Genomic DNA, 24,419 nt, shown 5'->3' on the forward strand with positions numbered 1-24,419 from the left:
CGGGAAGGGACTGGGATGGGACGAAGAGCTCTCAGGCCCCGCGGCAGTCACGGCAGCGCTGGGACATGGCGTCATCCCCGGCGGTCGCCCGAGCCCTCTCCCGGGGCGAGGGGGTCGTAATGTCGCTGCGGGTGGGGCGCAGGGTGCGGGCTAAGGCAGCGCGCAGGCGGAGCTGGCGGCTGAGGGGCCACCTCGGGTCGGATATGTGGCCAGACGGCTGCGGGAGGGACCCGAGCAGCCTCGGCGTCTCCGGGGCAGCGCTTTCAAAATACGCGTAATTTATTTCCTGTCCTCTCGTCGAAAGGAAGCTGGTATTGTGCTCATGCAGCGTTATTAGCCGAAAACAACCCAGAAGGAATTCTCGGTGTCCCTACAGCAAAAACAGGCTAAATTCTCACTAAGACTTTAGCAATAAAGGCAGCTTTATTTCCCCGGTTTTCTAATTTCTTATTTCCACTTACTTGTTTGTAAAAGTTACTGTGTTTGAAATTACAGCGGGAGAAACTGAGTACCTTAATAAAATACTTAGGGTCCTTTCACACTCTGAAGTGGTAAAATAATTGGGTCATCTAATATATGGTAAAGCAGTATGTTAGGATGTGTGTGTGTGTTTGTTAAAGCAAATTTGGAAAATGTGTTAGTGGGCATTTACAGGACTGCTGAAGAGTCCAGCCTTCCCCTAACAATGGAGCGAGGTCACCTGCCTCGCTGTAATTCATCGTACACAGAGTTAATTATAGTCACATTACTGTTACAGAACATCTTTTTTTGAACAGAGTGCAGTGGTAGGAACACAAGCTTCAGCATGAAGAAATAATATCTTTGATTTGAGAGAGAGGGCATTGCTTTTAAAAATCAGGCATCACTTAGATACACTGGCTAGGAAATATCTTTCCTTAGGGATTGTTACTTCTTAATCATGATCTCCAGTCAGATGCTTCCTATTCTGGCTTGCATCACAACATACTCTTAGGTTTTTCCCAAACCACAGTTATTTGCAGTATGTGATTACTCTAGCATTTTCTTACCAAGGGGAAAGTTCACAGATCTCTTTGGTTCTGCGTATCTGCTGGCTTTTCACTTCACAAGATTCTGGAGGACCGAAACTTTTGGTAAGTGCAGACATACACCTCACAGTCAGATTTGTGGGAACATTTAAGTAAAGCACATCTGACACTGTAGTGTTTCAGTCAATAAAAGCAATATATTTTCTTTTGAAAGTATGGAGAAAAGCCTGAACTTGTTTTAAATACACCCTTTCTTCTGGTCTTGTGCCTAGAGAGTTTTGCTCTGCCAAACTGCAGAGCAGTTGCTGCTCTATAATCTGTGCACAAAATCCCGTTCATGGAACAGGGCCTTAAGTGGCAGATTTTTCATTTTTACTGGTGAACACAGCAATTTTACTACATTTAGTAGTAATAAAATTTCTCAGTATTACTGGAAAAATACTTAACCAAAGCTGCAATAATACTGCTGCAGTGTTCAGCATTCTGTTAACTCCACAACTACTACTGATTTTAGTTTAAAAATTCTGAAGATAAGTGCAATGGATAAGTTTGAGTAATTAAGGCAATGGAGCTGGGGGGATGTTGATATTAGAAGCAGGCATTATAGCAGCCTGCAAGAAAGCCAGGAAGGAACCTTTTGCAAGGGCTTGTAGAGATAGGATGAGAGAGAATGGACTGAAGATTGAGGAAGATGTATTTAGACTATTAGGAAGAAATTCTTTTCAGTGAGGGTGGTGAGACACTGGAACAGATTGCCCAGGGAGGTTGTGGATGCCCCTCCCTGGAGGTATTCAAGGCCAGGTTGGATGAGGCCTTGAGTAACCTGATCTGGTGGAAGGTGTCCCTGCCCATGTTTTCCAGATTTTGCTTAAAACCTGTAAAGACTTCTATTATCAGATTATCTAAAGAAAACGCTGATGTTAGGTTATTAGTCTTTTTCTCAAGTGCATTGTAAACACTTAAACAAGGTGCATGCCAAGTACAGCAGTACAAGTATAAGCTGGTATCAATTAGCAGTGGTTTTATTGGCACTGCCCACAACAGAGACAATGTTCTCCTCGGCAAAAGTGCAGGCAGGAAAATACCCATAAAAATAATCTAACCTGCTTGTGCACCCCAGACACAAGATCTGCTACCATCCTTTTTTCATGTCTCAAGAATTCGTGGGTTTGCAGCTGGTACATAATGACAACAAAAAGATAATCTACCGCAAATTATTTATTAACTCTTATTTGGAAGACTTGTAAATATTAAGAATAAGCAAACTGGTTCAGGCCAGTTTTCCACCAAATACAGTATTCTGTCTCTACAATGGTGTCTAAGCAAACACCAAAGGAAGAAAACCTAATTGCAATTACATATGATGCTTCTTCCCCTGCTGTAGCTTCATACTACCCCAACCTCTGTCGATTTTCAGCTGTGAGAATTTCTGATGATTTTCTGTTAAATATTCCACTCTCACAAGTACTTGTCCAGTCTCTCTTGAAATTGTAGAAACTCTTACATAGGTAATAACATACTCTGGCAAGCAGATCTACTACCTCATACGTGAAGAACCGCTTGTCCAATTTGGACATTGAGCCATCGACTGCAATTCTCTGAGTGTGGCCATCCAGCCATTACTTATCCAGACAGTGGTCCACTAGTCTAGTCCATGCTTTTACATTTATCTTCACTCTTAACTCCTTCAGAACTAATGTGATTAACCCAATTCAGCAAGGAATGCATATCAGGGGAAACAACCACAAAAGGTGGTTTCATCACAGTTTCTCACACATCAGGGGCAAAATTTATGTTCTATTGAATGTGTGGGTAGTCACTGCTTTCAAAGTATGTTGCAGGTATTTAAACTGAAATCTCGTACCAAATGAATGCCATACCAAATGAATGCCATACTAAATGAATGCTACTCCTCTCATTCAGCAATTTACTGACATTTTTCTAATTTCATGCTGATGTCTTCTACATTAATATAAGGAAGCCCACTGTACTTCTCTTTAGATGTTTGGCTGAAGATTAGTGTTTGCAATGAAATATAAAAATCCTTGGGCTTTCTGCAGTTCCTGTAATTCTTTGAAGTAATGCCCTTAGAGTAAATAAATAAAGCCTTCTGCCCTTTAACTGTGAGTGGGGGAAGGACTTTTCATTAAATTAACTGAGAATTCTGTTTTTTCAAGAGGAATTACTTTTACTTCTGTTTTAAACCCCTCAGACTCTATCATGATTTTGCAATATCACAGCCATCTTTTAAAAAGATCTCTTTTGGGCCAAAACCACCAGCCAGTTTAGTGTAAAATACCACAAAGATGACTTTTTTTCTCCATAAGCTGTTCTCAGGGCAGAGAAACTTCTTCGACTGGAAGAAGACCCTGCAACTCTGCAAACAAAGTTCAAGCACTGGATTTGCCAAACAAAAGCTTTCATTTAGAACAGGTTTCCCCCCCTTCCCCCCTCCCAGGTCAATATTTAGGCACCTAAACATGTGTAACCTGGCATTTAAAAGTACCAGAAATTCCCACCCTGGGTAGAAGATACAAGAGCATTTATCTGTGTCTTTTACATAGTTATCTACAAAGGGATTTACTTACCTAATACTAGGTATCAAGAGCAAACTTTTGGAGCAAAAATCAAAGTTAAAATTAACACCCAAACCAAAACTGATTATATTGTAAAATATTTAAACATAACTGTGAGAATCCCCAGGGCCTGGGGTTTCTACTACACATTCATCTCTTGAGTAATTCCTTCCTTTGTTATAATGAGCATTAGAGAAGGACACTTGCTGTGTGGAAGATTCATTAAAAAACATGAGAACCGTTTGCAGTTAGTTCTAAGAAACTGCTTGGAAACACATCTCTTTCTGTCTCCAGTGAGTACAAGTTTTTACAAAAGCAGTGTCTGTTCACTCAAGGGGAAGAGTGGCCTGTGTCAGGAGAGAAGGATATTCAAATCTTCAGGGTACAATAATGCTGTAGACAATGGCACACACTTTCACTTCATTTTGTTTCAGTTACCTAACTTAGCTGATCGGTGTTGGGACATAGGGTAGGAGCTTAAAATAGGTACTCTGAGTTGCCCATCAGAAGACCTTCTTTTCTCTTATTTTATTACACAGGATTTCTGTCAGAACTTACTCAAAGCTGGGTGCCAAAAGCTGCATGATCAATGTTTCAACACCAGCTTGCATACTAAGAAGAAATACTGGGGGTAGCTCAACAAAAAACATGCTGTCTAGTACATTTATTCAGTTTAGTTGGTGATATTTTAGAGAAGCAGGTCTTTTCACTTTTACAGTCTTCTAGATGTGAATTCTATAAACACCCTAGCAAAAGTAAAAGTATTAGAAAGAAATAAGAAAAAAACCCAACCAAACAACAAAACACAACTTAAGTAAAGATTTATATAGCATTTTAATGATTACTTTGTAAATGGCTGCTTTCACTTGCTGACATGATGGCAGCGAGTCACAGGGAAGGAAGTGAAGAGAGCAGTGTTACTGCCAAGATGCCCCAGGAGCACAGTGAACACCCACAGATCTGCATCCCCCCTTGAGGGTTTGTCCTTATTTACACACAAAAGCTCATCAGGTAGCTCCAGGGTCAAAGACACATACTAACAGAAAATGCTCATTGATTCTCTTGTTGCCCTAAAGGACCTGAGAAGAGCAGGATGAGGAGGAAGGTTCTTTCTCTTGCCCTAAAATTTATGGTGATTGTAGCAGTGACAAGCTGGACCTGAAATACAGAACAACAGTTGTATAACCCACTCCAATAACTGTGCATTAGATTTACCTGGGACAGGAAGAGACTTTTGATTCCCTTGCAAAAGGACAATGGCTTCTACCAACCTCTATGGAAATGCAAACGGTAGAGGAAGGCTGGCAGCAACAAAGCATCACCTCATCAGCTTGCCCCACTTAGCTTTCTGCTTCCTTCTCCTGTCCCTATACCACCCTCTCCCTCTCTTCTGCCAGCACTGGGCAGGCTAGGGGCATTGAGAGCAGCCGCCCTGGCACTCCCAGAGAGTAGGCCCTGCAGGACGGCCCTGTGGCAGGCAGCAAACTATCTCTGAGGAGGCCATTGCCTCACCTCTCCATCCCTAGCATCACACACAGCAGCACACCCTCCTTCCTCAGCAGCAGAAAATGAACTGGGTGGGGGGCAGCCGGTGAGTGAAACTCTTCAAAGGCTTCCATGCTGAGGCAAAATTATGTCACAGACCAGGCACAGCCATGGTGTGCCTGACAGCCTGAATTTTCCCTGGCTGACTGGGCACAGCCATGGTGTGTGTGACAGCCTTTGGGGTCTCCTCATGCGTTTCAGGTCTGGAGACCCCTCACAGACCAGCAGACCACAGTGTGTGTGACAGCCCCGTGCCCCCTGCCCTGAGCCAGACTCTGTGAAGAGACACAGGTTCCAGGCATGGTGGGTCACATTTGGGCCTAATACCTCTCCACAAACTGGGGCAGGGGTGAGGCTTTCCTGCCTGGGCCTTTCCTCACGCTCTCACAAATCGCAGTGATTACCTGTAGGAGAAGAACAGGTTTAGTTACTGAGAGTCACTGAAATAGCAAAATAATCAATTTGTAATGTCTCAAAGAAAATTATAATACTGAGTTTCTTTAGGTGCTGTGCCACCTGCTTATCTACTAGAAATTTAAACCCCACAGATTTTGTCAGACATTTGAAAGCAGCTTTGTTTAACAGAGTGTTGTAATCATCCCAGCTCTACGCAGAATCAAACTAAAAGAATGCTTTACCTGTCTGGAAGTCTTTGCAGCAAAATGAGGTTTCTAAAAGTTGCCTGTGTAATGCAGGGAGAAAGGAAGACCATAAAGTCTTGACAAAATCCACCCACCACAACTTTGTTCTGAATGCTTGTCTATTATACTGTCAGTAAGGAAAAGCAGCATGCAGGAGTATTGCACTCACTTAGCCCTAGCAAATAACTGCTGCTTTCTGCTGCTACTAATTATTTCTTAGGATTTCTTGTTAATAAAATGTTTGCAGTATTCTGTCAAGTTGCAAAAGGTAGAAACTCACATGGTGCATCTTTGCTTTCTTTTTCTTTGCTAATAGAGTTTTATTACTGTGTTGCAGCATGACAAAATTAAGATCAATGTAGTGACAAAGATTTCTCATAATGTTTTAAGAAATTAAGAATTGATGAAGTATTGTATTGCATGTCTAAAAGCTCTTTCTTTGGAATGTTCAATGTATTTTGTAGCCCTAAGACAGAACATGGTCATAGCCTTACTTGAGTACACCAAAATCAAAGTGACTTTGATAGAGATACGTTGATTATACTACCTGAAGTTTTCATCCCTTCTAATGTATTTTCACACTATGAATCAAGACTACACTATTACAATTAGAACAATAATTATTTGCCTCTTTCAGGAGCAGAATAATGTTAAAGCAGGAAAGGAGAAAGCAAAAGGTAAACAGTTCTAGCCTTCTTGAGGAATGATCAGAAGGCTGGACCACCTCTCCTCTCCTACAAGGACAGGCTGGGAAATTCAGGGCTGTTCAGCCTGGAGGAAAGAAGGCTCAGGGAAGACCTTATAGCTGCATTTCAATATCTGAAAGGGACCTACGAGAAGGCTGGAGAAGGACTGAGTATAAGGGCTTGTAGCAATAGGACAAAGAACGATGTTATTAGCTTTGGGTTAGACATAAGGAGGAAGTTCTTTACAGTGAGTGGTGAGATACTGGAACAGGTTGCCCAGAGATGTGGTTGAGGCCCATTTCCTGGAGACAGTCAAGGTCAAACTTGATGGGGCCCTGAGCAACCTGATCTAGTTGGAGATGTCCCTGCTCATTCAGGGGGGCTGGACAAAATGACCTTTGAGGGTCCCTTCCATCCTGATGCATTCTGTCATTCTGCAATCATGGATTTTATACTGTTATATCAATGCTTTTGTTGATTCACTTAGGAAAAACTTTCAAAATGTTTGGAGAGAAGATCAAAACTGTAGCATAACTGTTTGCCTGTGTTTGCCTGTCTGACTGTAACTTTGAGGCCAGTACTCTTGTTCTAGCATTGCCACACTGAATTCTATCAGGAAGAGGAGAGACTAGGAGATGGCATGAATGAACGAATGAATGAATTAATTAATGAATGAATCTGCCAAATTTAAGTATTACTGAACTACTTCTGTTACTATATTTTGTTGGTATGTGCTGATGCAAGGTATTGCTTGAAGACTCACAGTGATAACCTCATGGGTCAACTAGCCTAACACACACACAGAGAAACTATTTTTCTGGGCTGGATATAAGAATGTTAGGCTCATTGAAGTACTTTCTCTGGCATTTTCAAAAGTAGGGCAGCTTATTTGTATTTTTAATCTGAAAGTGATTCTATTATTAATAGAAACTTATCCCTGGCATAGCAGAAGACATTTAAAACAAGAAAGAGAAAGAAAGCACTAAGAGAAGATAGTTATAGCCATATAGAAGAAAATTCAAACTGTTCCTTCTTTCTTTCTTTCCCTTTCCCTTTCTCTCTTTCCCTTTCTCTCTTTCTCTTTCATTCTTTTCTTTCTTTCTTTTTCTTTCTTTCATTCTCTTTCTTTCTTTCTTTCTTTCTTTCTTTCATTCTTTCTTTCTTTCTTTCTTTCTTTCTTTTTTTTCCTGTCACAAGATGATTTTCTATGTCAAGAAAGACAATTTTGGAGAAATATAAACTCGTTCTGTCATTATAGATGGCCATGTGCATTTATTCTTGCTGACTTTTTTTGCCTACTATCTTGTAAGATGCATAAAAAGCCCAAGTTTAAACTTTTATGAGACTTTTTCCTTAAAGTGTTTAAGAGAACAGTGATTTATTTATCATATGAACAAATTATATTTTCAGTCTTTTTTGAGGCAACAAAATAAATAACAGTTGACAGTATGAGAATTCAGGGAGATTTAATTATGTGCTTTTATTATTAGGAATCATTTACTAGGTCTTGCATGCTAATTTCAAAAGAATTATATATGCTGGTAACATGTTGTTGAGGCTTCTGTCAAAAACTGACTCTCTCTTTTAAAAAATTTAGGAATTCTTTGAAAAGAAGAAACTTAAGTCAAAGATGAATCTTCTGGGAGTATCATCTCCTAAAAGTTCAGCAGCCAGTTTAGATCTCCTCAATCTGTATGTTGTTGACCAGATAAAGCACAACACCAGTGAGTTTAGTGCAACAGTCTTCTGACTTAACGGAATCAATTATCCTTAGCTCCTGCTGCTAGTATTTTAGTTCTTGTTCTTCCATTTAAAACTTAATGCTCAAATACATGCTGTTTTATTTTTAAAATAAGAAAAGGCAAGTAAATGCAAAAACCTATGATTGAATAAAAAGTCAAGAATAAAAAGAGAAATCACATAACCTTGGCTAGTGCCCTTTAAAGACTTGTACACTTATGCACATTCCTCATTCCATTTATTAATTTTACTCTGCATCCATTTATTTTTCCCTTTGTCATTGAATAACCCATTTGTATTGCACTTCCTTTTTCATAACTTTTGGGAGGCATTTGAAATAGTCTGTCAGTTCTACCCAAAGTAGAAAAATCCACCATTAAACTCCTAAAAAGACATCCCTAGAACTTAAGTCCTAATTCTTTGGACACTGTCCCCCACAGCAAACTCCTGGCCAAGCTGTCAGCCCATGGCTTGGACAGCAACACTCTCAGCTGGGTTAGGAACTGGCTGGAGGGCCAAGCCCAGAGAGTGGTGGTGAATGGTGCCATATCCAGCTGGAGGCCAGTCACTAGAGTGTCCCCCAGGGATCAGTGCTGGGCCCAATCCTATTCAGTATCTTTATTGATGATCTGGATGACTGGATTGAGTCCACCATAAGTAAGTTTGCAGATGACACCAAGTTGGGAGCAGGTGTTGGTCTGTTAGAGAGTAGAAGGGCTCTGCAGAGGGACCTTGACAGGCTGAACAGATGGGCAGAGTCCAACAGGATGGCATTCAACAAGTCCAAGTGCAGGGTGCTGCACTTTGGCCACAAAAACCACTTGCAGTGCTACAGGCTGGGGTCGGAGTAGCTGGAGATTGGCCGGGCAGAAAGGGACCTGGGGGTACTGGTTGATAGTAGGCTGAACATGAGCCAGCAGTGTGCCCAGGTGGCCAAGAAGGCCAATGGCATCCTGGCCTGTATCAGGAATAGTGTGGCCAGCAAGAGCAGGGAGGTCATTCTGCCACTGTACTCAGCACTGGTTAGGCCACACCTTGAGTACTATGTTTAGTTCTGGGCCCCTCAATTTAAGAAGGACATTGAGACTCTTGAACGTGTCCAGAGAAAGGTGAAGGGTTTGGAGCACAAGCCCTATGAGGAAAGGCTGAGGGAGCTGGGGGTGTTTAGCCTGGAGAAGAGGAGGCTCTCTTATTGCTCTCTACAACTACCCGAAAGGAGGTTGTAGCTAGGTGGGGGTTGGTCTCTTGTCTCAGGCAACCAGCACCAGAACAAGAGGACACAGTCTCAAGCTGTACCAGGGGAGGTTTAGGCTTGAGGTGAGGAAAAAGTTCTTCACCGAAAAGAGTTATTTGCCATTGGAATGTGCTGCCCAGGGAGGTGGTGGAGTCACTGTCCCTGGAGGTGTTCAAAAGAGAATTGGATGTGGCACTTGAAGCCATGGTTTAGTTAGTCATGCGGTGTTGGGTGATAGGTTGGACTTGATGATCTTTGAGGTCTTTTCCAACATTACTGATTCTCTGATTCTATGATTCTTTATGTGTAGATGTAGTGTTTTGTGACATGGTTTAGTGGTGGACTTAGGCAGTCTTGGGTTAACAGTTGGACTCTATGGTCTTAAAGGCCATTTCCAACCTAAACGATTCTGTTCTTATCTTTTGTGACATATTCATAAACTAGACCATAAAGAATCTGTTGCCCTACAGTCAGGAAGATCAGAAGGTGATGCAGGATGGCAACTGAGCCTGTCTACACACAGCAGCTGACTATAAACAATTTTTTAATATAATGCTAATAATGAAAAAAACAACAGCAAAAAAAAAAATAGTATGGTTTTAAACAGATTAAGAAACCAAAACCAACAGCTTTTGTACATTAATGAAAATTCAGGAAGCTCACAGTTCTCTCCAAGCCCAGAACTGACATTCCAAATACTTTCGTTGCAGAGAACATGAGGAAACCAGTCCACATTGCTATCAGTGAACATGCAAAAACGTGTGTTAGGAGGCTCAACATAGAGCTTCCCACATCACCACAACGTACAAAGCATCTGTCAAACTTAGATGACATCCAGAACAGGTACTTGTATAAAATAGGCAGTAGTTAAGTTATAACAAAATCCTGGAAAAGGTATTTGGGGGGGGTAAGTAAACATAAATATGCCATTCTAAGATGAAGTTTCAAAATCACTCCTGGCATTCCAGTGATACTATGAGAAATGAATGCATTCTAAACAAAAACACACAAAGCAGAGATTTTTTTTAATGCAATGCTTCTTTGCTCATGTCAGGTACATATACTGAGTGCATCTCAAAGATTGGTCTCAAGCAGCATTTTCCACTGCAACTATTTTCCCATCCAACTTCAGACACTGGATGCTCATAACTGCTTAGAAATCAAGCCTTTTTGTGATGTGTGGGAAATGATCCCTAAATTATTTTGAAAGAATGTTTTTAATCTTATAAATATTTTATCTTTCATTTCATGGGCTGTTTTTATTCATTTTACAAGATTACAAAAGCAAGTACTGGACAGCAGAAGGCAGCATCTTGCAGAGAAAGTAAAATACCAGCACAATGTAAGTTTATTGTTCTCACTGATACAAAGCTAAAAATGTGCAGCAATGACTATACTTTTAAACTGATTTTTCAAAAAGTGACCAAATTTCCTGGATACTGGAACATGTGAAGTCTTCCACTCTAAGGCTATATTGATAATGTCATTTGCCAGTTGTATTCTGTATTTATTGCTGCTATTTTTTACATATTCCTGAAAGGATCACCTTATTTTAGACATTTTTCCAAAATATTTAAGAATATCTGTGCTCTAAGCTAGTCACAAAAGACAAAGGTTATGGGAAAGAGACTGAGACCAACAGCAGGTAAATGAAAAACGATATGTAGAAATGTGAAATGATGAAATGTGGGAAGCATAGACAGAAGTGACTCTTGAAGAGGAACCCAAGTACAAGTCTCAGCAGATACAACTGAGAAGCCCATAAACCCTTTGAGGTTACTGTAAAAATCATTCCTCTAGATGGAATTTAGGTTTTTGGTGGGTTTTTTGTTTTTTTTTTTTTGTTAATTACCCATTCCACTGTTGCATAACCCCCCCAGTAAACAAACAAAAAAATCCTACTCAAGTTAGTAAATGTGTCATCAGAAGACATTTAGTTTAGGTTACTCAGACTTCCTTCACTGACTCCTGCTGTTCATATTCAATGGCACTTTGCAGAAAAGATGCTTGCACAGAATTGTTCTGTATGTTCTTGGCCCAATCACATTTCCAAAGTATGTTTTCCTGGAGTGAGAAAGACAGATGTTTTTCTGGTGTTAGAAATCCCTTTCTTTTGAGTCAGAATGAAATACTTAGTATGGGTTAAAACTTTAGCCACCTAATGCATTTCACCAAGATCACCACTATTTTCAGATATCATATTAAGTCAGCCTTCCCTTATAGCTCTGTTTCTTGAAGACAGAAAGGACATATTTCAGATTTAGTTTGACTAGACATAACAGATCACAATGATAGCTAAGTTTCTCCTCAGCCTTTGCTTGTATACTTTGCTAAATTACATCTATTCATCAAAACACAGGATAATGCAGTGTGAACACACAGAAAGCTAATTTAATGTATGGATCAAAAAAATAAAGTCTAAGGCCTTTATGTTGCAAAGAACTATTTAAAAATATTCATAAATTGAACTATATTCAGTTTAATTAAGACTTAGCCACTTTATTGAGCAGAAAGAGGGGTGATAAAAACCCATAATTTTGATCTTTCTGAAAACTTACACTTTGGTGCTACAAAGATTTTGCACAAGGCATTTGCACTCCATTAGTAGTTTGTGCTGCTTTCACTGGGTAGGCTGGATTACAGACCTTACTTCCATGTTGCTGTGGATACAGTGACATTTGTAGCATTTTGCTTTCACATGTCTCCTTGTGTTCTGATCTGCTTGAAATAGAATCATAGAATTGTTTCCACTGGAAAAGACCTTTAAGGTCATTGTGGCCAACCATTATCTACTGCTACCAAGTCTGGTGCTAAACCACAACCCGTAACACCAAGAGCTTTCAACCTGTGTGATGAGGTTGGGTTTGTGGACCAAAAATCTAATCTCTTAGTTCAGGGAAGAAGGCATCTTTTTCATGCAGCTTCTTAGCATTGTGGGTATCGCAATATGCTGGAGTTCTCTCCTCAATGATGTAAAATAGTTTTCATTTTACTGTTGAAGAACCAAGTCTTGAGATCATTTACCCATCCTCCTAAAGTTAAAAATGTATTTATTATCCATCTCTCCTCAGGGTGTCATGTGTGTGCATGCTTCAACTTAAATAGATACTTATGTGTTTCCCTGAAATTAGCTCTTCTGTTGCCTTATGTTTTTCAAGAAAAATTCATCTCAGAATACAGGAAAATTTTCTCTTGTATGTGGTATATGTGCAGAGAAGTAAAAGGTATAGAAAAGTTTGATTATTTTGAACTTTATGCTTGCATCAAAACAGTGTTAAATAAATAAAATGTCTGTTATGTTTTGTCTAGTTATCACAAGTAACGGAATTAAAGTATGATAACTCTGGTATCGATCATGGAGACAACACAGCAAGACCTTTTTGTGCTTGTCCATTGTCCTCTTCTGGGTTTTGGTCCTCTGACTGTACACAACTTTCAGAAGAAAACTTCAACGCAAACCTAATGGGCAGCACTTCAGAACAGACTTGTGAAAAGAAGCAGCAAAACCAGGTTTGATAAATATCTTGTCATTTCCACAGAATTATTTTATACTAACTCTCATTAGTAAGAATTAGTGTGATGGTGGAGATAATTATGAATAATCTGTGTGATTCTGTGAACACTTCTTGGGATCTGGTTGCAGAGAATATTCTATGTATACAAATATTTTTCTTTTAATTTATATTTTTTTAGTATTCTTTTCTTGAGATGAAATATAGTTAACTTGAGCTTACGTTCACTGATCTCTCAATATTGCTAATCTTTGTAGAGAATTAGTCACATACTGCTGGCTTTCTTTTGTTTCTGCCTTGTAAAGTTGGTTAAAGAAAGCTGAAATGTATATAAAAATATAACTACAGCTTTGCACATTTAAATACAATTAGTATAACTGGGTATCTCATGGTCCTAGGTGATCACTGAGACTTAATGTGTAATCATGCATAGTTCTTACAGTATTCTCAGTGCTCCAAAGAGGATTGAGAAAAGCATTTTTAACTCGTTTCAGGCATGATTGAAGGTTATTTGTTTTGATGCATGTTACTAGTTTTCATTTTTGTTAACTTCAGGGTTCTTAAAAGACTAATCCTTAGAAAAATAATAGCAAATACAATATGCTTAATTTTTAGAAAATATATTATTTATCAAAAATAATAACATTAATTTCACATGAATCACTGTGGTGTTTCCAAGTCTTGAGGTAAGTGAGGAAGGAGTATGTCAGGGCTTCAGAAGGGCAGATGTTGGACTGCAAACGCCAACCACTTGTGTTAGAGAATACCCAGCAGTCATAGGCAAGTGATTATTTCCCTCTAAGCAGCATACGTGAGAACACAGCTGAAACACTGTGTCTAGTCCCAGAGAGAGATCAGCAAACTTTAACAAGAAGAGCGAAGGGCCACAAAAATTGTTAGGGAATTGGAGCACATGAATGTGGAGAGACAGAGAAGAGGGCTTTCACAGCCTGAGAAAGGGAAGGCTATAGGGGTGTGGGGTGAACTAATTGCCATCTCCCACTGTCTGAACAGTTACAGATAGGACAGAGACAGAGGTACACTGTGAAATGGCAAGAAGTAAAACTTGCAACTTTTGACATTGGACATAATCTTTACATAGCAAAAAGATATTGTAGCTAAGCACCAGAAGAGGTCATGCAAGCAGGCTGTGGAATCTCGGTCTTAAACAATCCTGAACAGTCTTGAACAGTCTGGCCTAACCTTGAAGCTGACCCTGCTTTGAGCAGGTTGGACTAGATACCTCTTGGGGTTCCTTCTGGAAAACAGCTGTCTATGCTTATGTGACCTTCAGTGGCACTTCAGCTTGTTACAGTCTATCAAGATTGTTCATACTATGGGAGGATGCAGTGCTAAAAGGACAGTTTGCATAGCAACAGTGAAATGCAAACATGAAAAAGTATGGGTTATGCAGAATTCAGCTGGGCTGTGAGGAGTTTTAGGCTTCTACTGTAGAGATAAAAAGTAAAAATTGTGGGAAAACCCAATCTTAAACATTTTTAAACACATTAAATGTTTAATCAGAGTTTGACAGCTTCTACTGTTTTCTCAGCCAGGAAATAGTTCTGATCAAGACACTTGGACTACAAAACCTCCAAGTCAATGTATTTTCAAAAAGTCTGATACAGTGCCTCTGGACATGTTTAAGCCATTGCATAGGTAGGCAGTGATTTTGCATTAAAGAGAGAAGTAACAGTCATGTTTAAGTATCAAAACAAAACGAAGATAACCTGAAGATTATTGCCACTTGATTTTCCACTCACTTTTGGTGCTTTCTGAATAGAAATCAAATTAAATGGATAGACTGAAGACAGCAATTTTAGGTAATAAGCAATTAGCAATTTTAGGTAGGTGCTTGGAACCATGATTTTTTTTTTTTCATTACTTCCTCATCTACTGGTAACTTCTATTTACATTACAAAATGTTCACCTGGAGTGAAGAAGGAGCCTCTGCATTGCTTCACAAAATGATTTTACCTTCTTCACATAGACCTAAGTGTCTTTTAAAACTGTTCTGGGGAGGTTTCTGTAAGTAGAGGACACTACTTTCTCATTGAAGTTCTCTAGGATCTTTTATCTAGTTCCCAGTATTTGCTGATCAAAACATTACAGAATTTTTCTGCAATAAGTGTTTTCAGTACTATATTTCAGTTTTCAAGTTCCAATTATATCATTGCTCAAAACCTGTGAAAGAAAAGGCATCTTCTGATTGGCTGCCTTTGCCAGTTCTCTATGCTTCAGAAGCCTCTCAACTTTTTCCTCAGATTTTCTGTAAGGTCAGTCAGCAGATCAAGTCTAGAAAGAAAGAAGTGGAAATGTTAGATTGTGAGAAGTGGGGTAGGGGGAAGTATGGACGAAACAAAATGTCTGACAGGTCTCCTGACAGTGAAATAGAAAAAGCCCATGCCAGATTAGGTTTACTGACCTCTGCTGCAAATTGAAGTCACTTGCTGAAGAAGCCAGTAATTAAGCAGTACACAGGACTTATTATGAGCTGTAGGTACAGGAGAGAACTGCAGTCTTGAAAAAAACCTGTTTTTATTAACAGAAGCTGTCTTCTGCTTTTCCTTTTGTTGTTCTTCCTCAAGGTGGCCTTCTTTGGTCAGCTGGTGGAGCAGCAGTGACATGCCATGGCTGATTTTGTAAATCATATTTCCCTGCTCAGGAGGATGTGCTCCATCTATTTGTATGTTTAGAGACATAACAAAAGAGTGTCCCTTTAATTCAACCCCACTATAAAGTAGAAATAAAGTACAGGAAGTTTTTTTCATATGGAATAATGTATGTTTGGGACAAAAGCAGGAGTGATGAGCAGTAAAGTCTTTGAGATTTTTATCATCAAGTTATCATAATTTGTTGTGTTAGCAGTTAGTATTTTGCCTTTTTTATGTACTGAGCAGACTGTTTTTTTCTCTTCTACCCTGCTTCCACCTCACCCCCAACCCCCAGGCTACCCCATGTGAATTCTGCCAGGAAAAATCCTGTGATAATGACCAGTAACAAATCAGAAACCAGTGAAGGATTAAAGGAACCAGTATTTGATGTTGTGAAAGAAACTGCAGAAGCTCCCCAAGATGGAAATGATTGTTCCTTTCTGGCACTGTTTGAAGATGAGAGCCAACTAATCCACAATAATCCTTCCACAAAGCATTTTAATCCTTTTGTTAATGAAAGCAATTCTGCCGTTTTTTCAGTTGATCCTGATGATAGACATCAAATGACCAACAGAAATTATCTATATCATACTAGAGCGGCATATCCTGCAATCAATGCAAAACCCCACTTTGCAGACAGACACCTTGAAGGCATTTTTACAGCTCCAGAACAAGTTTTGTTTAAAAGTAACAATGTCTCGAGTGTAAGGGACAAGATAACTGTTGAACTTCACCACCTGCAGGGACAGCACTATGTCACAGCCTCTGAAAGGAAAGCAAAGCCTGCAAACCTTGAAAAACTTGGTGTGTGCTGGTAATTTAAGGTCATAAATTCTAGGTTTTATTCTCCTTTTAAAGATGTCTATTTTTATAACCAGAGATGTGTCTGCCCTGGCCAGAAACATGTCAGGAAGTAGTAATTTAATTTAAGATTCTATTATTTAAATTATTTTTAAAGATTGACAGAGTCATTTGTTTTCAAATTGCATTTGTGCTATTGCATTTTAAAATCAAGGGTTACTTTTTGTTTTAGAGGCATTTGCTTATCGCCATGATCAGCAGATTAATGTAAAGGAGAATGGGCAGAACTATTCAAGAAAAAAAAGGTGAGTCCCATAGAAATTTTTTTATCAACTGGTGGTAACTGCAGAGACCTTGCTGGATTAAAGAAATCCTGCTAAGTGGACATGAAGGCAAAATTCTAAACAGAATAGAACAGAATAGGATAGAATAAACCAGGTTGGAAGAGACCTTTGAGATCATCGCATCCAACCTATCATCCAACACCACCTAATCAACTAAACCGTGCAACCAAGCACCCTATCAAGTCTCCTCCTGAACACCTCCAATGATGGTGACTCCACCACCTCCCCGGGCAGCCCATTCCAATGTACAATCACTCTCTCTGTGTGGAATTTCTTCCTAACCTCCAGTCTAAACCTCCCCTGGCGCAGCTTGAGACTGTGTCCTCTTGTTCTGGTGCTGGTTTCCTGGGAGAAGAGACCAACCCCCACCTGGCTACAACCTCCCTTCAGGTATAGACAGCAAGAAGGTCTCCCCTGAGCCTCCTCTTCTCCAGGCTAAGCAACCCCAGCTCCCTCAGCCTCTCCTCGTAGGGCTTGTGTTCCAAACCCCTCACCAACTTTGTTGCCCTTCTCTGGACACATTCCAGCAAGTCAACATCCTTCCTAAACTGAGGGGCCCAGAACTGGACACAGGACTCAAGGTGTGACCCACAGAATTACTGAGGACACAAATTTTCCCTGTGAAAATAGTAGTGAATAATGTGAATAAACTTACACACAGATAAGCTCTTTATACAATTGTCCTCTGACAAGGACTAGAGAAAGACTGCTTCATGGGAAAATTTCGAGTCTTTGAAGCTAAGCTGTTGCTCTGAGTTTCCCTTTCAAGGACCCTGTCTCACTCCACTGGCTACAGAGGAAGTAAGTTAGTGCCTTCCCTGGGTTGAAGTTAGCGTCTTCCCTGGGTTGAAGTTAGCATATGCAAGTGCCCCATGTGTTAACAATGGATGGTTTTATTAGACACCTTCCATTTCACAAAGCAGCAATTTCTTCTGTCATCTCTCATACTGTATTTTGCATTTCAACAGAAGTGAAGTTTGTGAAAAACACATACTTGGTATGAAATCTCAGGTTCAGATATAAATTTAATTATCTCAATAGTGGGAAGCATTTAATGGTTGCTGAAGACAAAATAAAAGAGAAAAAAAACAACAAAAAAAAAAAAACCCCAAACCAAAAATGACAGGAGGAGAAATCACTTACCAGAGAATGCTGTGTTTGTACCCTTCAGTGATGATGAGTCTGTGAAAGAATCAAAAGAACCAGCCTGGAGACTGAACCAGCTCCTTCAGTTTGAAGAGGTAACTATTTTATGAGAATCCCAGCCTCCCACCCCCAACCTACTGTTTGCACCATTCATCTGAAGTGGAGAAGGAGTGTCCACAACAGTCAGAAACTGAATTTAGCTTCACTGAATTAACTTCTGTGGAAGCTTCTTTTCTGTCATGTTTTATATATGGAGTCCACAAAGAACAGCTTCTAGTTTCAGATAGAGAGCCTTTACAGATCCATAACTGACATGGTTTGGTTCACACCGCAGCTGATGCCTGAAATACATTAGCTACTCATTAAACCTTAGAACTGGATTCTGCAGGCAATGCTCTGATATGGTGTGCAGGACCCTTCAGTATTATAAAGGAGCTTCATGCCAATATACATATAAAAAAATCTCTTAGATATTTTGCCAGCAGAAATTACTCAGGTACATATAGTATTGCTATGGGGTTTTGTACATTTCTGTGATTTAGAAACTGAAAGTTCCTCACTTAACCCAAGGTGCTGATCCAGCTGAAATCTCACTATTAACAATTGTTTTTAGAAGTTCACAACAGCACAAGAGAAAAAGCCCATGTTTGAAATGACTTCAAAGCTTCACGAGATGCAGAAGGGTAAGAAACATTCACATGTTATTCATTTTTAAAAAATCAAATTTTTCTCTGTATGTAACTGAAAGTTACTTCTAAAGCCAGGGAGAAGTGTCTGGGTCTTTCTTAGGATGTTACTTTTGATGAGGGCTTGTATTTTGGTTCATAAGCACCATAGAAAGATGACTAGTCTTACCACATAGTTAAGAATTATCCATGTTTGCTTTTCCTTGAAGAGATACCTTCAGGTTAACTTCTCTCTGGTGAGCATTACAGATGTATTTTTCACTGCCCCACTTCCTTCACAGTTGTCCCCTAAACTGAAAAGCCATCTCTGAATGTGAGGGGTAACTACTTAAAAAAAACAACCAAACCCTGAGAAAGGTCTAGACTATTAATCTGAATACAAGAACTCACGCTTACTAATATTACCATAAAGTAAAAGTGCTAAGTAAATGCCAGTAATTTTATTTCTTTGTATTCCTGCAGACCTCTGTTGATTGGGAAAAAAAATCTTGGTTTTTTCCAATCATGTTTTTTACATTAATTAATATCTTCATTAGATGTTTGACATGTGTCTTTTTACTGGTACAGTCTTTCCTAATCTTTATTCTTTTCCACTCCACTACATGCTATCTTTCTACATGTGGTCAGAGAGAGGGGAGTCAGCTGGGAGTTCCATGTCCTTTTTGCTCAGGTCAGCTGTGCTGGCTGCATTTCTGAGCAGATCTCTCAAGGGTCTCCAAGAAAAAAACATGTAACTTGTAAGGCAGCCAATGCATGCCAGAGTTTACTGCATTCTCTCCCTGTCCTTGCTCTGCAGAGTCCTTCCTCCTTTTGGATAGCACTGTTCTGCTGCTGATAAACAGCAGAGCTGGAGCTCCGGCGCACCCATCTCACACTTTCTGTTACAGTGTGTTGTCCTCAGAGGAGAACTGGCTATTACCAGGAACTAGATTGGCATCACTAACAGTTTATTCTTTAAACCATATCTTAAAACTGCATCAGAAATAGTAATGTTTAATTCTACATGCTGTTCTTGAGAGTTGGATGTTTGAAGAATTTTGGGGGGAAGCCTCTTTCTTTTCATCTTGTTTTTCAGGTGTGGAGTCATCACTCAACAGTCAGTATCCCATCTACAGTTCAAGGCAAACAGAGAGCTGTTTCAGCTGTAGTCCTGACAGGGTGAGTACTGACCCTTTATGGGTTCACCTGAATGATATCTGTATGTCTGAGTGCATCTAAGGGTTGATGCAGATGGAATCCTATTTATGGTTTTGTCCTGTGTGTGAGGAAGACAAGAAAAGATTAGCTGTGAATTTTCTTAAGTAGTTTAACAGATGTGTGGTCTGGTCTCTTCATATTATCAGACCATGTGGAATCACAATAACATGACTGTGGGAAGATCTTACACACTTTTTCTACAACAAATATTAGGAGCACATCCTTGGAGAAAGAACTAATAAAACCCCCATACAGCCAAAAACCAGACAGCTCTGGCCTTTCTGCTTGCTTCATTAACTTAGTCATTAGTTAGTACTTAGTTACTGAACTATTTAAATGATGACATTCACTCAATCCTGTTCAAACAGTCTGAAACGGAAGACACAGCCAAAAAGAAGGAATATTTGAATGATCAGTCCTTGAAGACAGATGCCAACCTAGCCTCAGCCTCAGCAAGCATAGAGCCCCCTAGGACCTCCCACACCAGAACTGTGCCTCTCCAACCCAGCAATATTTTGACTATAGAGGAAACAAGCCCTCACCAGGAGAAAGTCTCTATTTCATGTGCCACAAAGGAGGAAAATAAAACCCATGCTGCCCCATCTGAGGGCATCTCATTACACCAAGCCCTTAAAAGACAGCACGTTACTCACAGTACCTGGTGTGATGATTGGTCACAGACTGAGAGCTCTGTTACAGAAGTGAGGAAAGTGGATGTTGCCACCCAGTGTGGCACCATGCAGGTGTGCAGCTGTGGGAGCTCCCTCCCCTCTGCCTGCAGTCCAGGGCGGGTCCCTCCTCCCAGCATTGCAGGCACCACCAGAGGGCACAAAATGCGAGCCCATGAGGATCAGCAGCCTGTGGGCATGGGCAGTGCACCAGGAATAGAAGTGTTTGCTTCTGAAGCCGAGTATCTGAGCTTGGCCGGCAGAAGGACTTTAGAGGTGCTGAATTACATTGATACTATGAAGGAAAGAGATAAGCAGTGACCAACTAGAATGTAATGCAAGTAATACAGATGTTCCACCCTGTTCTCAGAGCGTTTCATTTAATTGGCACATGGTGATTTTTCTAGCCTGGTTAGACAAAATATTCTTTCACTGTTTGTTTGCTTTAAATTATTACTAACTGTGAATCTCTATCTACCTGCTATTGCTCACTATGTTTTTCTATAAATCTCCAACTGTTAACATAGGATGTTACAATAGTCTAGTAACAATAAACCATAGGAATTAGATTGCTTTCACACCATATATTCATAGGATTCTGTAGTTTGAGATTGACTTTGCCACTCTTGAAGGTTGCAGAAAGATTCTCTTTCGCTTCAAAATATATTTGATGTGGCTCTTAGTTCAGAACTATTATCTGATTCTTATCCATTTTTAACAGACAAACTAGCCTTTGACATATGTTTCTGCTAAATACAAATATGGTAAATTACAGAAGATTTACACCTGCACACAGAGAAGAGAATGTAATTTAAAGAGAGCTAATTTATTAAGTTGTACAAAAGCTTCTATCAAGCTTAATTTTCCTTTCATTGCAGATCTATTCTCTGGCTGTTATTACTGACAATTCTTTTATGTGTTTCTGTAATTTGCCTGCAGAGTAAAAATCTGAAATGCTTTCATTTCAATATTTGTTTGAAGTGTCAAATCACAACAATAAAGGTTTCTGATAATATGGTTTCTAGGTTATTTTTTTCCCCCTAAAAAAGTTCCAAGCAAATGTGGCAGGCAGACTCACTCTGTTACTGGCTTCTTCTACTTACATATCTGCACACCTTTACTATCTATACCATATATAGCTATAGCTATCTGTACCTATATCATATATATATCTGAATCTACATCTAATCTGTATCTCTTGTGTGTGTCTAAAAGCATGTGTGTATAAAACAGTGTTAGCAAGCTGACTGTGTGCAGGGATCCTCTTCATTACAAAGGAGCTTGTGTAGAAGCTATTCCTTGAAGAACAGGGGAGATTTCTTTTACAAGGTTACTATGTGGTGATTTCTCCCTTGGAGACAGCTCTCAAAATACTCACTGCACTTATTCCCACCAGACTGGCTTCTTTTATTTCTACATTTTGTAATAGAAAGTTTTGCAGATGAAGGGATGTGTGTCACTCAGCCCACGTGAGACCCATTGCCCTTCTTTTTGTTCTCATCACTGAACCAGTGCCTGTATTTTCTGTTGGCTTTCATTGTTGCAGTTAAGAGCCATTTTTAAAAAGGTGTTGATTACTTGACAGTTTGCAAGTTTATGGCTATGCCATTTTTAAAATAGCATCTTGGAAATTTCAATTAACTTTTCTGGACTTGGAAATAAATAGCATTGTCCTTTGTGTATATAAATTGCACACGTGGGAAGTGGTTTGCACAGCTGGACTTCTGAAATGGGTAACATTTAGCCAACTCACTGTCTGATTCCTAAGGCTTGGCATAAGCAGATTTTCTTTTTTTAGGTTACCTCAATTTATTGTCATAGTGACCTCCTTGGTAATTTTTTCATCTGAAACTGCAATGTTCATCATCTTCACAGGAGCTACAATTTATTTCAACAGCTATGGTTTGCCGGAAGCTCAGCCATTATTGGTGGTTTGCAGCAGACAGTTCATTCAGTGTTATGAAGCCCATTCAGATTGTGCCACACCAGTTGCAGCCCTGGTGGCCTGAATTAGGGTATCTCTAAGGCATGTTCTTTCCCAGCGGTCTCCAGTGCCCAGTGCATACCCATCGCCTTTCCAGTGGCATGCCATGGCCCTCCCCACAGCTGGCACCATTACAACTTGCTTGGTCTGCCAGCATCCTGCAATATGCTGTGGCAGAGGCTAGTGAACAGCATGTTACAGCTAAAGACCCCAGCACTGCACACCTTCGGTTTGAGGGGTGGTTATTAGATTAGCAGATGTAAAATTCCCACGTGGCCAGACTGTTCTCTGGTGGATGTGCTTAGAGAGATGCTGAAGTGACCCAGCCCAAGGTAAACTGCCACTAACTTGTAATGGAAGTTATGCTCCTGATTTCTGTCAGGACTGGGACTTGGAAATTTTGCTTTGCTTTCCAGAGAAGCTTAGTTCAGGCAGATGCTCCTGGTCTGCAGAGCCTGCCTCTGAGCGGAACATGTTCCCAGTCTGCTCCTGTGAACCTATGAGAGAAACAACGCAGGTGAGAACTGAGAAAAAGAGAGCCAGTTGCACCCTATGGATGTGAATGAACAATACCTCTTTACTGTTATCTCTCATAACTGAGAGCCTTCCAGTAGGTATATCTTATTTTCACTTCAGCCACTAGTATAGAAACTCTCAAAACCAATCTGGTTGCAGCCTAGATTGCATCATTTCCCAGTAAGGACTGAAATTACACAGCTCAGTGCAAGACACATTTTCTCACTGGCTGCATGTAAGAGCTGCATACATGTCATTAATGCAATAATTCTCCACTTGGGATATATCAGTCACTGTAGATAATTGTTTTCCAAAGCCTTTGTAAGAGAGCATATAGAATCCAATTACCTTAACAATTTTTACCTGTAATTGCAAAGCACTTAGAAGAAACAAAACTCTTTGTAGCTCTTTGTATACTGCCAGAGATGATGAATAAGCAGCATCCTCTTTTCAGCCACTACAGAAACATTTTAAAGTATTTACCTTACTATTATTGCATTAGAAGAGAATTGTGCTTTCTCCTTATCGCAGAACCACTCTCCCCGTCTGCTCAGGGGTGTGTGACTAAGTTTAGTTTAATAGGGATCTCCCCTCTATCAGAGGGAGCCTCAGACTGTGTTTTCTTCAGCTGATACTACAGTAGTTGATGCTATTAATCCACCCTGCCAGCCTGGGAGCTGTGAGTAACTAAATGCCAGGGAAAGCAGTGGGGAAGCCATGTAGCATCAGAGACTGGTTCTGACTGCAGTCACATCTTGTGACAGGGCACACTGTTGTGCCAGGCATCCTGGACAAAACAAAGGAACTCATCAGGAGCAGTGAGATTGGTTTTGAAGCCATCATGCCATGACAAGATTTAAAATAAACCCCAATTTCACAGCAAGGCTTTACTCCAAACCATCACCTCCCAGCAGGATTTGGCCACTTGCTGCAGGCCACGGCTATTACTATGGAGACAGAGAAATCATCTGGTATTTGCAGGATGGCACATTATATAACTGCCAATGACCTCCCCTTCTGCAGTTATGGCAACACTAAGTGACACTGAGTGAAGGATTCAGGTGGACAACCTGAACACAGGATTTGGTGACAGCTGGCTTGGGATGAAAGGTCTTACCAGCCTCATCTGTGAAAATGGCTTTGAGAAAAAGGAAAGGCTTTGGGGGTGGGAATGCAATCACCACAGAAGTGTCCAAGAGGAATGGTGAGACACATAGGACATGTCAGGAGGGGTGGCATTAGCCCCAAGCTTTGTAACAGAAACTAGGATATAATTGTGGAGAACAGCACGAACACAGATGCAGGTCAGCTGTGCTACAGCACCCTGTTCACTGCAGCACCCTGTGTCTGAACCAGGCCGTTTCATGTGCCTTACTGTGGGGTTTGGGCATGCTGGGAGCCTGTGCCGCACTATTGTCCCCTCTCATGATTCAGGACATCCACCATTCTCCTCCCTCAGGGCACCCATGTCCACTACAGCAG

General features: G+C 40.3%; 1 protein-coding gene across 1 annotated transcript; it reads left to right on the forward strand.

The window, feature by feature from the left end:
* Positions 1-119: 119 nt before the first annotated feature.
* Positions 120-20,801, forward strand: CZH12orf40 (chromosome Z C12orf40 homolog). The gene is made up of 13 exons (XM_054177841.1): positions 120-274; positions 6,392-6,446; positions 8,053-8,179; positions 10,140-10,272; positions 10,705-10,771; positions 12,739-12,939; positions 14,494-14,600; positions 15,891-16,399; positions 16,629-16,701; positions 17,912-17,981; positions 18,503-18,569; positions 19,648-19,730; positions 20,138-20,801. Exons 1-13 carry the CDS (start codon positions 120-122, stop codon positions 20,756-20,758), a joined length of 2,268 nt encoding a protein of 755 aa, XP_054033816.1. The 3' UTR covers positions 20,759-20,801.
* Positions 20,802-24,419: the final 3,618 nt, after the last annotated feature.

This window comes from Dryobates pubescens, chromosome Z (genome assembly GCF_014839835.1).
Source record: "Dryobates pubescens isolate bDryPub1 chromosome Z, bDryPub1.pri, whole genome shotgun sequence".
In the NCBI taxonomy this organism is placed as follows: domain Eukaryota; kingdom Metazoa; phylum Chordata; class Aves; order Piciformes; family Picidae; genus Dryobates; species Dryobates pubescens.

Excerpts from the sequence above, each read along its gene's own strand:
- CZH12orf40 (XM_054177841.1), top strand. The coding sequence starts at position 120 with ATGTCGCTGCGGGTGGGGCGCAGGGTGCGGGCTAAGGCAGCGCGCAGG. Across the intron at positions 14,601-15,890 it reads ATGTTTAAGCCATTGCATAG|GCTACCCCATGTGAATTCTG; the intron begins GTAGGCAGTGAT and ends CCCAACCCCCAG. Across the intron at positions 19,731-20,137 it reads TCAGCTGTAGTCCTGACAGG|TCTGAAACGGAAGACACAGC; the intron begins GTGAGTACTGAC and ends CTGTTCAAACAG.